This window comes from Sinocyclocheilus rhinocerous, unplaced genomic scaffold, assembly GCF_001515625.1.
Source record: "Sinocyclocheilus rhinocerous isolate Xijiao unplaced genomic scaffold, SAMN03320098_v1.1 scaffold2406, whole genome shotgun sequence".
Lineage (NCBI taxonomy): Eukaryota > Metazoa > Chordata > Actinopteri > Cypriniformes > Cyprinidae > Sinocyclocheilus > Sinocyclocheilus rhinocerous.
The window spans coordinates 239,822-251,431 of NW_015656159.1; the positions used below are offsets into that span (position 1 = coordinate 239,822).

At 38.0% G+C, this 11,610-nt stretch overlaps 1 protein-coding gene across 1 annotated transcript in view; it reads right to left on the reverse strand.

Annotated features, from left to right (window-relative positions):
* The window catches only part of LOC107719674 (A disintegrin and metalloproteinase with thrombospondin motifs 17-like), a 112,592-nt gene extending 101,364 nt beyond the window's left edge, over positions 1–11,228 (reverse strand). The window contains exons 1-3 of the mRNA XM_016527156.1: positions 11,083–11,228; positions 8,318–8,664; positions 3,973–4,141 (exon numbers count right to left, since the gene is read on the reverse strand). Of these exons, the coding sequence (XP_016382642.1) occupies positions 3,973–4,141; positions 8,318–8,664; positions 11,083–11,155 (589 nt within the window). The 5' untranslated portion in view covers positions 11,156–11,228. The remainder of the gene's footprint in view (positions 1–3,972; positions 4,142–8,317; positions 8,665–11,082) is intronic.
* Positions 11,229–11,610: the final 382 nt, after the last annotated feature.

The following is an 11,610-nucleotide window of genomic DNA, read 5'->3' on the forward strand; positions in this document are numbered from 1 at the left end:
GTGTGTATGTGTGTGTGTGTCCGAGAGGGGCACTTGGAGTTTAATGGATTTAAGGTCTGTCTTGGCGAGTATCCTCCTCTAGGGATGGTTCGGTTTGGTTTTTGGGGTGGAGTTATTGGAGGGAAGCAATGGGGAGAGACTAACTAAACATCAGGATATGACTAGCTTAAGTACATTTTCAGTTGCATGACAGCACTTCTGTTTTCAAAATACTAGTAACAACTAGAAAACAACTAGCTTTTTTTCCAAGAAGCATCTTTTTTATTTTTCAAGAAGCAGCAGTGCAGTGAAACAAAATGCTATTTTTTTCTCTTCTCATTCAGTAAAATTATATTTTTGGGTCTCATTACATAACGCACCTGTGAGTTTAGGTAACAAAAATGTCTCTCACTCTATCACTCAAAAATAACATTTGGAGGTCTGATTCATTTAAGCAGTTGGTTCATTTGAACAGTTCAATTGATTTGAATCATCATGCAACTGTGTTACTGAAACTCCAAAATACATTTTTAGTTATACACTATGATTCAAAAGCATGGAGTCAGTAAGATATTTTGAAAGAAATTAATACTTTTATTTAACAAGGATGCATTAAATTCATAAACCATAAAGATATTTATAAGGCTGGGGTTTCCATGTTTTCAATAAAATAAAACCGGAAAAATGACGTAATTGGCAGGCGACTCAATGACACTATGGACACGGTCCGTTACACTAGTTAAAATTGCTTATTTCTCTGGATTTAAACATTCTTCAAAACATTTGGGCAGCAAATCAGCATATTAGAATGATTTCTGAAGGATCATGTGACACTGAAGACTGGAGTAATGATGCTGAAAATTCAGCTTTGCATCAAAGTTATAAATTACATTAAAAAAAAATTCAAATCAGTGCTGTCACTAACGATTATTTTGGTAATCGAGTAATCGGTCGATTATTCTGACGATTAATCAAGTAATTGAGAGTTTTTTGTGTTAATAAAAATAGACCCAATAGACTTTAAAATGACTTAAAATGCATATACATAAAATACATATACTAGCAATGAGGCAATAATAATTGGTTCAAATAAAACATTCAAAGCTGTCCACTTAATCTTTAATATTGGGCCACTTCGGTATGCTAGAAATGCTACAGCCACTGTCATTTCTTGAACAAGAACATGTGGACATCGAAACATGCAAACTCAGAGCGAGGGTTTAAACTTTTGTTTTGAAGTCACAATGAACAGTTTGCATATTTAGAAAGATAATGATGTTTTATCCTGTGCTGGAGTAGGTTTATAAATGATCTACCTTGATAGAATGGAGCACAATGTTGCCTGATGAACATTATAAGCAACTCAGACTCACAGCGAGCATATGCAAAGATGGAGTCTGAGACGGTCCACGCATGTAAATGAGAACTGTTTGTGTGGAGCAGCATTTACTGTGAACGGAACCGCTCTGAGATGCACGTAACCTACACACATAAATAAAGCGCATATTAAACCATATGCATATATTTATAGCGCATATATTTATTTAACTGAATCGCAGCCTTTGTGAATTCACAATAGTGAATAATGCTTTTCATGGATTCTCATCCATGGAATGCGCCACTTCCAGTATTTTGACGGTTACTCGACACGGGCAAAATGCATTCAAAGTTTTTTGAATTAGTACTCTAATTCAAATAGAAAACAGTTATTTTAAATTCTAATAATATTTCACAATATTACTGTTTTTACTGTATATTTGGCCAAATAAATGCAGCCTTGGTGAGCAGAAGAAACAAAATCTTATCGACCCCATACTTTTGAACAGTAGTTCAGCACATTATGTTTTTACACATTACTGATCAATCCTACCATATCACTTGTGGTCATTCACAATATTATCATACAAACTTGCTCTTTTCTACTATAAATCTATGGAGGATCTGTGCATTTGGGTAATTTTATTAAGAATGTTACAGAAATGCTACAGAAAATTATTCCTAAAAATACAAAACTAAATTATTGCCAGGACGATTATGATTGTGACACACATTTTTCACTTTAATACATAATTTACATAATTTACAATACAATACATAATTTAACTATTTCTTTAATGAAAAATGTCAGATAAAAATGCTTTGCAATGTCTAACCTAATCCTGCTTACATAAGAATAACATCAACTCGATTCAGACCACTATAAAAGCACATTTTACTGAAAAATCACACTGTTCGTGGAACAGACTACTTTATCAAAAGGGCAGCCTAACTGTATTTGAACTACTTTAAATTATGAGCAGCTTGTAGCTTGGCGAGCTTAGGTTTCGAAGCAGCTTCCCTAACACTGGTGGGAAATAAGAGAGAAGACTCTGGCAGGCCCGCTGAAAGGCCTCCAACAGACGTGAGAGCAGAGGAAAGAATTTTTCCCCCAAATCTGGCACTTTTTTCGCCCTTTTGGTCCTTCGCCTGACTGACTGAGTGACTCGCAGACACCAGGTGCTGAAGGAAAACAGAATCACTAATGCACCTGGAGCTTTTTTACGACAGAGACAAGATCGCTGGAGTCCGACCGCATGCCTGAAACACACAAACTCTATACCCACCGACCTTTCTTTTGTTTTCAATTCCTGTTTTTTTTTCCCCCCACTATGAGATTTGTGGTTTGGGTTACTTAAATTCCCAGATATTGGCATATGGAAAAAATCTACTTGTCAAGCCTGCCGGTGGTCTTCTCATCTTCGGGTTATGTAATATTCATAGTGCACAAAGTCAAAAGCAAAAAAAAAAAGTGAACAAGGATAAGGGTTCAAGGGGACTTTGAGTCTGCAATCAGCCACAAACTAGGGTAGCGTACAACTGGAAATACCATAAATTGCTTTGGTTGGCCCGTACGATTGTATACATCCACACACATGAATACACAAACCGGGATTTTGGATAATTGCATCTTCATTTCAAAGGGTAAACTACAAATCCAATAATGCAATATGCTTAGACAATACTTCCTGCCCTGGAATATGAAAACCTGTAGGCATTTAGAGCCTCCAAGGCCACATTCAAATATGCAAATTCCTTTCGGCAAGAAAAATCCATAATCCTGGCAAAGAAAGGCCCAAGGGGCTGGAAAATATGCATGGCATTATTAATGTACGGGAGCAGGCCAACAGAATTCTTGCTTTCTTTCTGGTAGCATTTCAACAGCAAAGCTGCACGTTCCAACAGGAGTTTACCACCGTTTACCAGCGCGATAAAAGCATTAAAGAGCAAAACAGCTGAGCTTTCTCTCTCCCACCGTCTTTCAGCGCTGTTAAGAGGATGAAGACATCAAAGAGTTACACAGAATCATAAACGTTGCTATGAAACACTTGATTTACGGACTTGACAACTCTTGAATCTTAAGCAGTCCTGGAGGAAAGAGGAAGATGGGGCACACATGAGAATCTGAGCAGGAGATTATGATAACAGACTCCTAGAGCACAGCGGTTCGCGACTGCTGGGTCGTGATCCAAAGAGGTTCACAGGTTTGAAAGGGTCAACAAGAGCAAATGCGAATAATAAAATGGAACTAAACATAATTAGAAAAGCAAAACCAATCAACTTCTAAAAAGTTTTACATAAGCTTCATCATTTCAAAGGCTCTAAAAACACTACATAAACTGTATTTTGGCAATTTTTATCTGTCACTTGGTAGAAGCTACCCAGATTTTGCAGATGCCCACATGGACAGGTTTTGTTTATGATTGCAGGATATCTAAAATATGTGTGTCTTGTTAAACCATTTGAGAACCACTATTCTAGCACAGAAAAAAAGTGAAGATTTTTGGATGAAATAGAGTTTAAACAGGTTAGTTATTACACATCATATGTAACTGACTGCATAAACTGACCACTTTTCCCACTTGCACCTATAATTTGACAAAATGAAATCCCTGTAGAGCTCAAAACCGAACTAAAGTGACATCTAAATCAATGGGCTTGCCACACTCGTCTCACCTTGGATGGTTTGGCAGAATTTCGGGCTGTTGTCTTCAGCAGTCGCAGGTCTGTCCGATGCAGAATGCTTTTCCCGAATCACTCGGTGTTCCCAGCCAGAGAAGGAATCCACGGCCTGGCCCACTGGCTCGATGAACAGTCTTTCCTCTTCAGTCTGAACCAGGCCAGTCTGCGAGAAAACACATGAGGTGGAACAATCAATGACGGCACGTAAGAAAGCTTTTATCTGGATAGCATTCGTAAATTTATAATTAATAAAATATGCGATAAAAGTCATGTTTTTCAAAAGTAAAAAAAAAATTATCTATTCATTGCACAGATTATTCAACAAGCTATTTTAACTATTTTTTTATTTTTATTTAAATTTTATATATATTTAACTATTATAAAATATGATGTAGATATACCAGATATTGACTATACTACCTGAACAAACAACTCGTATTTCATCAGCTTCACTTGCAAAATGACAGTGTGGACAGTTAGTTCGAAAGATTTGAAATGGATCTGATTTGCATTTGAAATCAAATCTGTAGTGTCAAAACAAAACAAACAAAAAACTCTTATTAATGCACTGTAAAATTTGAAAAATTAGTCCATATAAATGTTACACTATATTTCAAGTCTTCTGAAGTCACATGATAGCTCTGTGTAAAGAACTGACTGAAATTAAAGTACAATGGAGCACGTTTATGGTGGTTTTTAATCACTATGAACTGCTTCTGTACAGTAAATAATGCTATAATTTGGGTTGAACTATTCCTTCAAGATTTTATATAGAATCTCAGATGATGTGCTCCAGGAGTAAGCTGATGTGTTTTCTATGACAGCAAACCCAGGATCATTCATCATGAGCCCCGCTGAGGATCTCATATATACTGTACGTTAGCCTTCTTTCCCCTCCGTCTGACTGTGACGCCCCTCGTGGCTTCAAGGGCACAAAGATGTGAAATGTGAGAATAATTTCTCTTGTTGCCAAGTCATGAAAAACGACCAAGTCAGCATCAAATCCGACGACAGCGATCAGTCAGGTGGGAAAGTCTGGATTGACGCTACATCCACACAGCACAACGAAGGCTTTCACTGGAGAAAAGAGTGGAAAAGGCACATGAATGGAGGTGAGGGAGATGTGCATAGAGCCCCGGGCGGGTGGAGGAGGAGGAGAGCATGGGAGTGCTGACAGGAAGTTGCCCACAGAGGCTGTAAACCACACGCTTTCATCACAACAAGTACAGGCAAACCCCACATGAACCAGGTTAAACAAAGTACAGTTACATATGGCTACACTCTGAAGAGAGATAGAGCCGTAAAAACCGTCTGAAATGACATTAACAGGCAGGAAGACCTTGTTTGGGTCCTCTCCAACTTCAACATTGTTTAAACAAGCTTACTAAGTAGAAGTTAGTAAAATTAGACTCCTTGCTGGTCTGAAGGTCGTTGTCCCAAAACCCACTGAGCTCCCTAGTCCCTACATTATAAGATACCTTCTTTTGGACAAAATCAACATTAGCATCAGATGCATTCTTCAGAGAGAATGCAATCTTATTAAGCATTGCAACAAGCTCTGTAAAAAATTGATAACTCTAACTATAAATATGATTTCCATGATGCCAAAATGTAGACAGAATCACGTAATCCAGTCATAAAAAGTGGAATTTACAGTATAACGCAGTATAACAAATTTTGCATGAATAAATCAAAAGTAGGACTGTACAATAAATCAGATGACTACATGGACTAGTGTCTGCGAATATTAAAGCGCAGTAAGATTGCTATTGAAAGTCTGCATGTTCTGCGTGTCCGTGTGTGAATGAGCGCAGTTTCAGCGCAGCATGCGAGACACTCGTGCTGTTTTCAGCATCTGCCGTCTCACTATTTTGAGGAAGCTCCACATGAACTTAATTCCCAGACCTGCACTGAGAGTCACTTCAGTTCACTTCATTGTTAAATTTTCATTTACAATTTAAAAGGTTAATTAAATTGTTAATGTTTGATGCCTTCGTTTGATTACCACTCTTTTCGATAATAAATCATAAATCCAGAAAAAATTAAAGTCAACACAAAATTTCTGAAAAAAATAAAGCATTTCATTGTGCTCTATTTTAATAAATTGTTAAAGTTTTATAAATTCAATTGATTAGACATGCTTTTTGGTCATTAAAATGTAATTAATCCAGTAGCACTGAAATGGAAAAAATTGAATTTGGGGAAAAAAAAAAAATTTCTTACATTTTTATAAATTGATGTTAAATTGTATACATTTCATGATTTCAATTAATCATACATGCTTTTTTTGGTTAGTAAAATTTAATTTAACCATTAAAACGGAATCTAGAAAAATTTAAACGGGTGGGGGGGGGGGAAATGTCAATAATGAGAAAGTATCTAAAAAGATGACACCATCAGATGAGAACACAACGGCACGGCACTTCCGTCTTCTGTAGAGCTGCTTTACAGCTGAAATCACATCTTGCAGCATCGACACTGTTACTGAACTAAACTGAATCAACACTGAACAGACTCAAGCTGAATAATGAACGTCATCGCTGCCTTTTGTAGAGCTGTAGGCTGAATTGAACCCGTTTCAAAATTGATGAACTTCACACTGTTATTGATCTGACCTGAACAAACACTAAACCAACTTGAGCTAAATAATGAAACTATTGTCTTTTTAGAGCAGCTTGACAACAGAATCTGAATTGTCTCTATAGTTGAGTTTTCATAAGTGATTCTGCAGTTTTTACTGTGAAGATGCTTTGACGCAATCTGTATCGTATAAAGCACTATGGAAATAAAAGTGACTTAACTAAAGACACTGTTACCACCATCCAAAATTGTATTTCCTTCGCCTACAGATGACCCGTGGAGAGAGAACCACGTGCGTCACAGACAGATGTCAGACGGGGCTAGTTAAAACACCCAGCTGATCTTCAGCTCATCTGCACAGCCGTCCAGAGCCTCACATCTGCTCGCTGTCAGTCTCACTTTAGGTGTCAAAAACATCCTTGCCACATGTGGGTAGAACATTTACAATATCGATGAGCTCATTTTCCACAGAGTCAGCCTAAAGAGGGATGAGTCAGGGTGGTCAACTAGTTGTCCGTTAACTGAATAGTCAATTGGTGAGGTTTATCAGTAAGGTTGGGCAGAACACAACGATCACAAACCTTGGCCAAGGCCGGTCAGATGACGAAAAAATGTATTAAAACCAATCAGACAATTGACAGTTTGCGATAATGGAGTGCCATTTCTCTTTCAGCCGTTTGATTGATGGCATTTAACACAGCCATTCAAAGGATGTTTGAAGGATGGAATGATCATAATGGAACCAAAGTCAGGGAAACTCTTTCTCAAACAAACACAGTCTCTCTCTCGTGGGTGGGCCTGGAATGCTCACAACCACAAAGTCAAATAACCAGCACACACTCAAAGTGTGATTGGGTGAATCTCACGAAAACATGTCAATGTCACATTTCAACTCAAAATCAAAAGATAAATTAGAAGAAATTGTATTCTCCATGAGGAAAATGAAGTCTGTTTTTAGGACATTAAAAATTAAAAGCATTGCGACATTATTTTAATGACATTTAAGCAAGTTCTCATGGCCTTAATTACTGTTACCTGTATATTAAATTAGCTTAAATAAAAGACAGTCAAATAATTACATAATGCATAACTACTTAATTTAAAAATAGCCAATATTGGTGATTCGCAACTCATCGGTTGTGAAACAAAAAAAACACAATGCAAAATGCAAATAATAAAATGTAATAAAAGTGCTTAATTCGGATAGCAAACGCTACCATTCATTTTTTTAATGTTTTTGAAAGACGTCTCCTATGCTCACTAAGGCTGCATTTATTTGAACAAAAATACAGTAAAAACAGTGGCATTCTGAAATATTATTACAATTTAAAATAAAAATTTTCATACATTGCAAAATGTAATTTATTCCTGTGATGCAAAGCTGAATTTTCAGCATCATTCCTCCAGTCTTCAGTGTCACATGATCCTTCAGAAATCATTCTGATATGCTGATTTGCTGCTCAAGAAACATTTATGATTATTATCAATGTTGAAAACAGTTGTGCTGCTTCATATTTTTGTCGAAGCAGTGATACTTTTTTGTTTTGTTTTGATGAATAGAAAAGCATTTATTTGAAATAGAAATATTTTGTAACATGATAAATGTCTTTACTGTCACTGTCTTTGCTAAATAAAAGTATTAATTTATTTAAAAGAATAAAATAAAATCTTACTAAACCCAAACTTTTAAAAGGTTAGACCTCAAGGATATTTTAAATGTTATAGATAAACTGATAATAAATATAATAACTCCACTCACCAGTCCACCACAAGCATCCAATGAGGCGAAAGAGTCTGTGTGATTGAGAACGGCCCCGGCATAAAAACACCGTCGGACCCTTAAAACAGGCTTGTGCTGAACGCTGCCCTCCTCGCTCCTCTCCTCCGTCACAAACCCCTCAGCCAGGAAAGAGTTGTCTCTCTGGAGCTGCAAGTACAGTTCCTTTCCAAAAGCAGGCAGCCGTAGAAACAGGTGGTCCTCCTGCTGATGGTCCGAGCGTGGTCTGCGACCCCTGCTCCACCTGTAGGATCCCTGGAGCAGGTGCACCTCGTCCGGCCGCAGCTCCTGCGGTACGACCACATCGGTCTCGTACATGGCAGATTGTGCTAGGAGACATGCAACACGTTTTAATTAGAATAGCAGTGCAATGTGTATGTAGTCAAGTCATGGATGCCAAAAAACTGTTTCCATGACCTTCCCAGCCATTCGAAATTACTGCATAAGGAATTGCAATGAAATCTTTAGCGCTGAGCATTTTCCAGACCTACAAATCAAATGTTTTTTAAAAATTCCCTGATATTCCCAAGTTCTTTGGGAAAAAATGCGCAACTCCTAGTTTTATATAAGTCAGATTTGAGTTTACAAGTCTGCCTGCAGTTAGTTAGAGAAGGATACACGTAAGGGGAAATAAAGTTGTTAAAACAATAGACAGTACAAAAGAGTTCATAAAATGAAAGTGGACTGAGTAAGTAACGGATTGCGCAGAAACATAAGAAGTGCACACTCAAAAGCTAGTAGGCTGCATACCTAGACGGCATTCTTATGTAGTATACAGTTGCATGATCTCACATGCTCTCTCAGCACTGTGACGTAACATATGCTCTTTGCCAACAGACTTTTTTGTGCCCGTAATGCCTAAAAATGCTGTCTAGGAAAGCAGCTCACCAGAGTACAGAAGATACACTGGCTGCCTACTAAGACAGTGTGCTGGGGCATCATACAGTTGCATGAGCTCACATGCACTCTTGGGCAATAGATAATGTCTAAAATTATCTCTAAATTATATCTCTAAATTATATTTTAAAAAAAAGTTAGCTCACTTTGCAGAGAATGCAATTTCTGTACCCTAGTAAGCTGTCCAAAATGAGTCTAAAAAACCCACGAAAACTCTAGTTGGGCAGCTCACTATGCAAACAAAGTGACTTCTGTACCCTAGTAAGCTGACTGACTATCTAGACAGCATTTGGTTATCATATAGTTGCATAAGCTTGCATACATTCTCAGCAAAAAGAACATCTAAAATGTCTAAAATGTGCCTAAAATTCCCACAAAAACTTTCTAGTTAGGCTGTTAACTACACAAAGAATGTGATTTTTGTACCCTAGTGAGCTGACCATCTAGACAGCATTTTGGGCATCATACAGTTGCATGAGCTCATATGCAATCTCAGCCAAGTGAACGCCTAAAATGCCTAAATGTGCCTAAAATTCCCCCCAAAATTCTCTAGTTAGGCAGCTCAGTACACAGAGAATGTGACTTCTGCACTTTTAAGGTGACTATCTAGAAGACAGCATTTTTACATCACATTTACATTTACATTTAGTCATTTAGCAGATGCTTTTATCCAAAGCGACTTACAAATGAGGACAATAAAAGCAGTTAAAACTAATTTTTGGGCTTAATACAGTTGCATGAGCTTGGATGGATTCTCAGCCAAGAGAAAGTCTATTATGCCTACAATGCCCCCAAAAACGGTCTAGTTTGGCAGTTCACTACATAGATAATGTGACTTCTGTACTTACATGCATTAGCTTACATGCATTAGCTTACATGCACTCGCAACCAAGAGAATGTCTAAAAAAGCCCCAAATGTTGTCTAGTTAGGCAGCCACTATACACAGAGAATGTGACTTCCGTACTCTAATGAGCTGACTATCTAGACAGCATTTTAGGCATCATGCAGTTGCATTGAGCTTACACGCCCTTAGCCAAAAACCTGTCTTAAATGCTCCCAAAAACTGTCATAAACTCCACAGAGAATGTGACTTCTGTACACTAGTAAGCTGACTATCTAGACAGCATTTTTGAGCATCAAACAATTGCATAAGCTTGCACGCACTCTCAAGAATTTCTAAAATGCACAAAATGCTTGTCTTGTTAGGAAGCTCACTACACAGAGAATGTGCCTCCTGTACTCTTGTAAGATGAAGACTCTCTAGTAGACAGCAGTTTTGGCCATCATGCCCTCTCAGCACTGTGATGTAACAAGCACTCTGCCAAAAGAGCGCACGTGACGTCACAGCATTTCTTTCCGCCCATGAAGCCCCCAAAAAAAGCTGTCTAGGTAGGCAGCTTACTAGGTTTTGAGACGCAGCCAACATCTTGAAACGCAACCTGGGTGGTAAGCCCTATATTGCTCTTAAATAAACAATTTCATCTTAATTGAAACAACGTGGCTGAAACTTTTTTGTAAGCAGCAGGGAAAATATGCATCTTAAAAAAATACAACCAAGTCGAGGACAAAGTCGCCGTTACTAACGTTACAGGTTAAATGATCCAGACGAGAAATTACCATGGTAACCGCAGTTTCCGCCGTTATCGTGACTACTGCAAAACATTTAAATAAGTTCATACGGGAATAGCTTTGCTATTAAGCTTTGCTTTGCTATAAGCTTTCAGATTATTTCTGTAAATTTATTTATGTTCCCCTAGCACCTATAACTGTAGCAATATTGGTATATTTACCTGAAACTGGTTACCATGGTGAATTTCTGTCAGGAGTATCGCAGATGCTGCAGTCTTACCTGATATTGCCTTCTGTCCGATACAAAAGAGAATAAAAGACAAGAAGAGCAGTAGAGTGTCATGGCCGTGCATTATTATGAGTAATATAAGTCTGTCTGAAGAAGGCAGGCAGTGTGCGCTGGCGGAGCAGCAACAGCGGACTGACGCGAAGTTTCAGAAAGTTTAATTACAGCAGACGGGGAACTCAACTTCAGGCAAAAGCTCCGCCTCCTGACACCGACGTCCCGCCCCATCTGCGATCGGATTGGTCGATAAGATCCAAGTAAATAGATCCCCGCAGCGTCATTGGCTACTGGTTCTGTCAGTCAGTTAAAAGGGCTGGAACAGTGCATGCGGTCCCAGATCTATTGAGAGAAAGGCAAATCAGGTGTATTGACGTTCATTAGACGGCATGTTAAGTATAAATAAAAAGTATTAAATGCAAAAACAGTAAGATAGAACTTGGTAAGCTTTAATATGTCCGTATCTTTTGGCATAGGCTATTATCTGCTGAAAAAAACTTCTTAAACCAGTCTAATCTGGTTGAC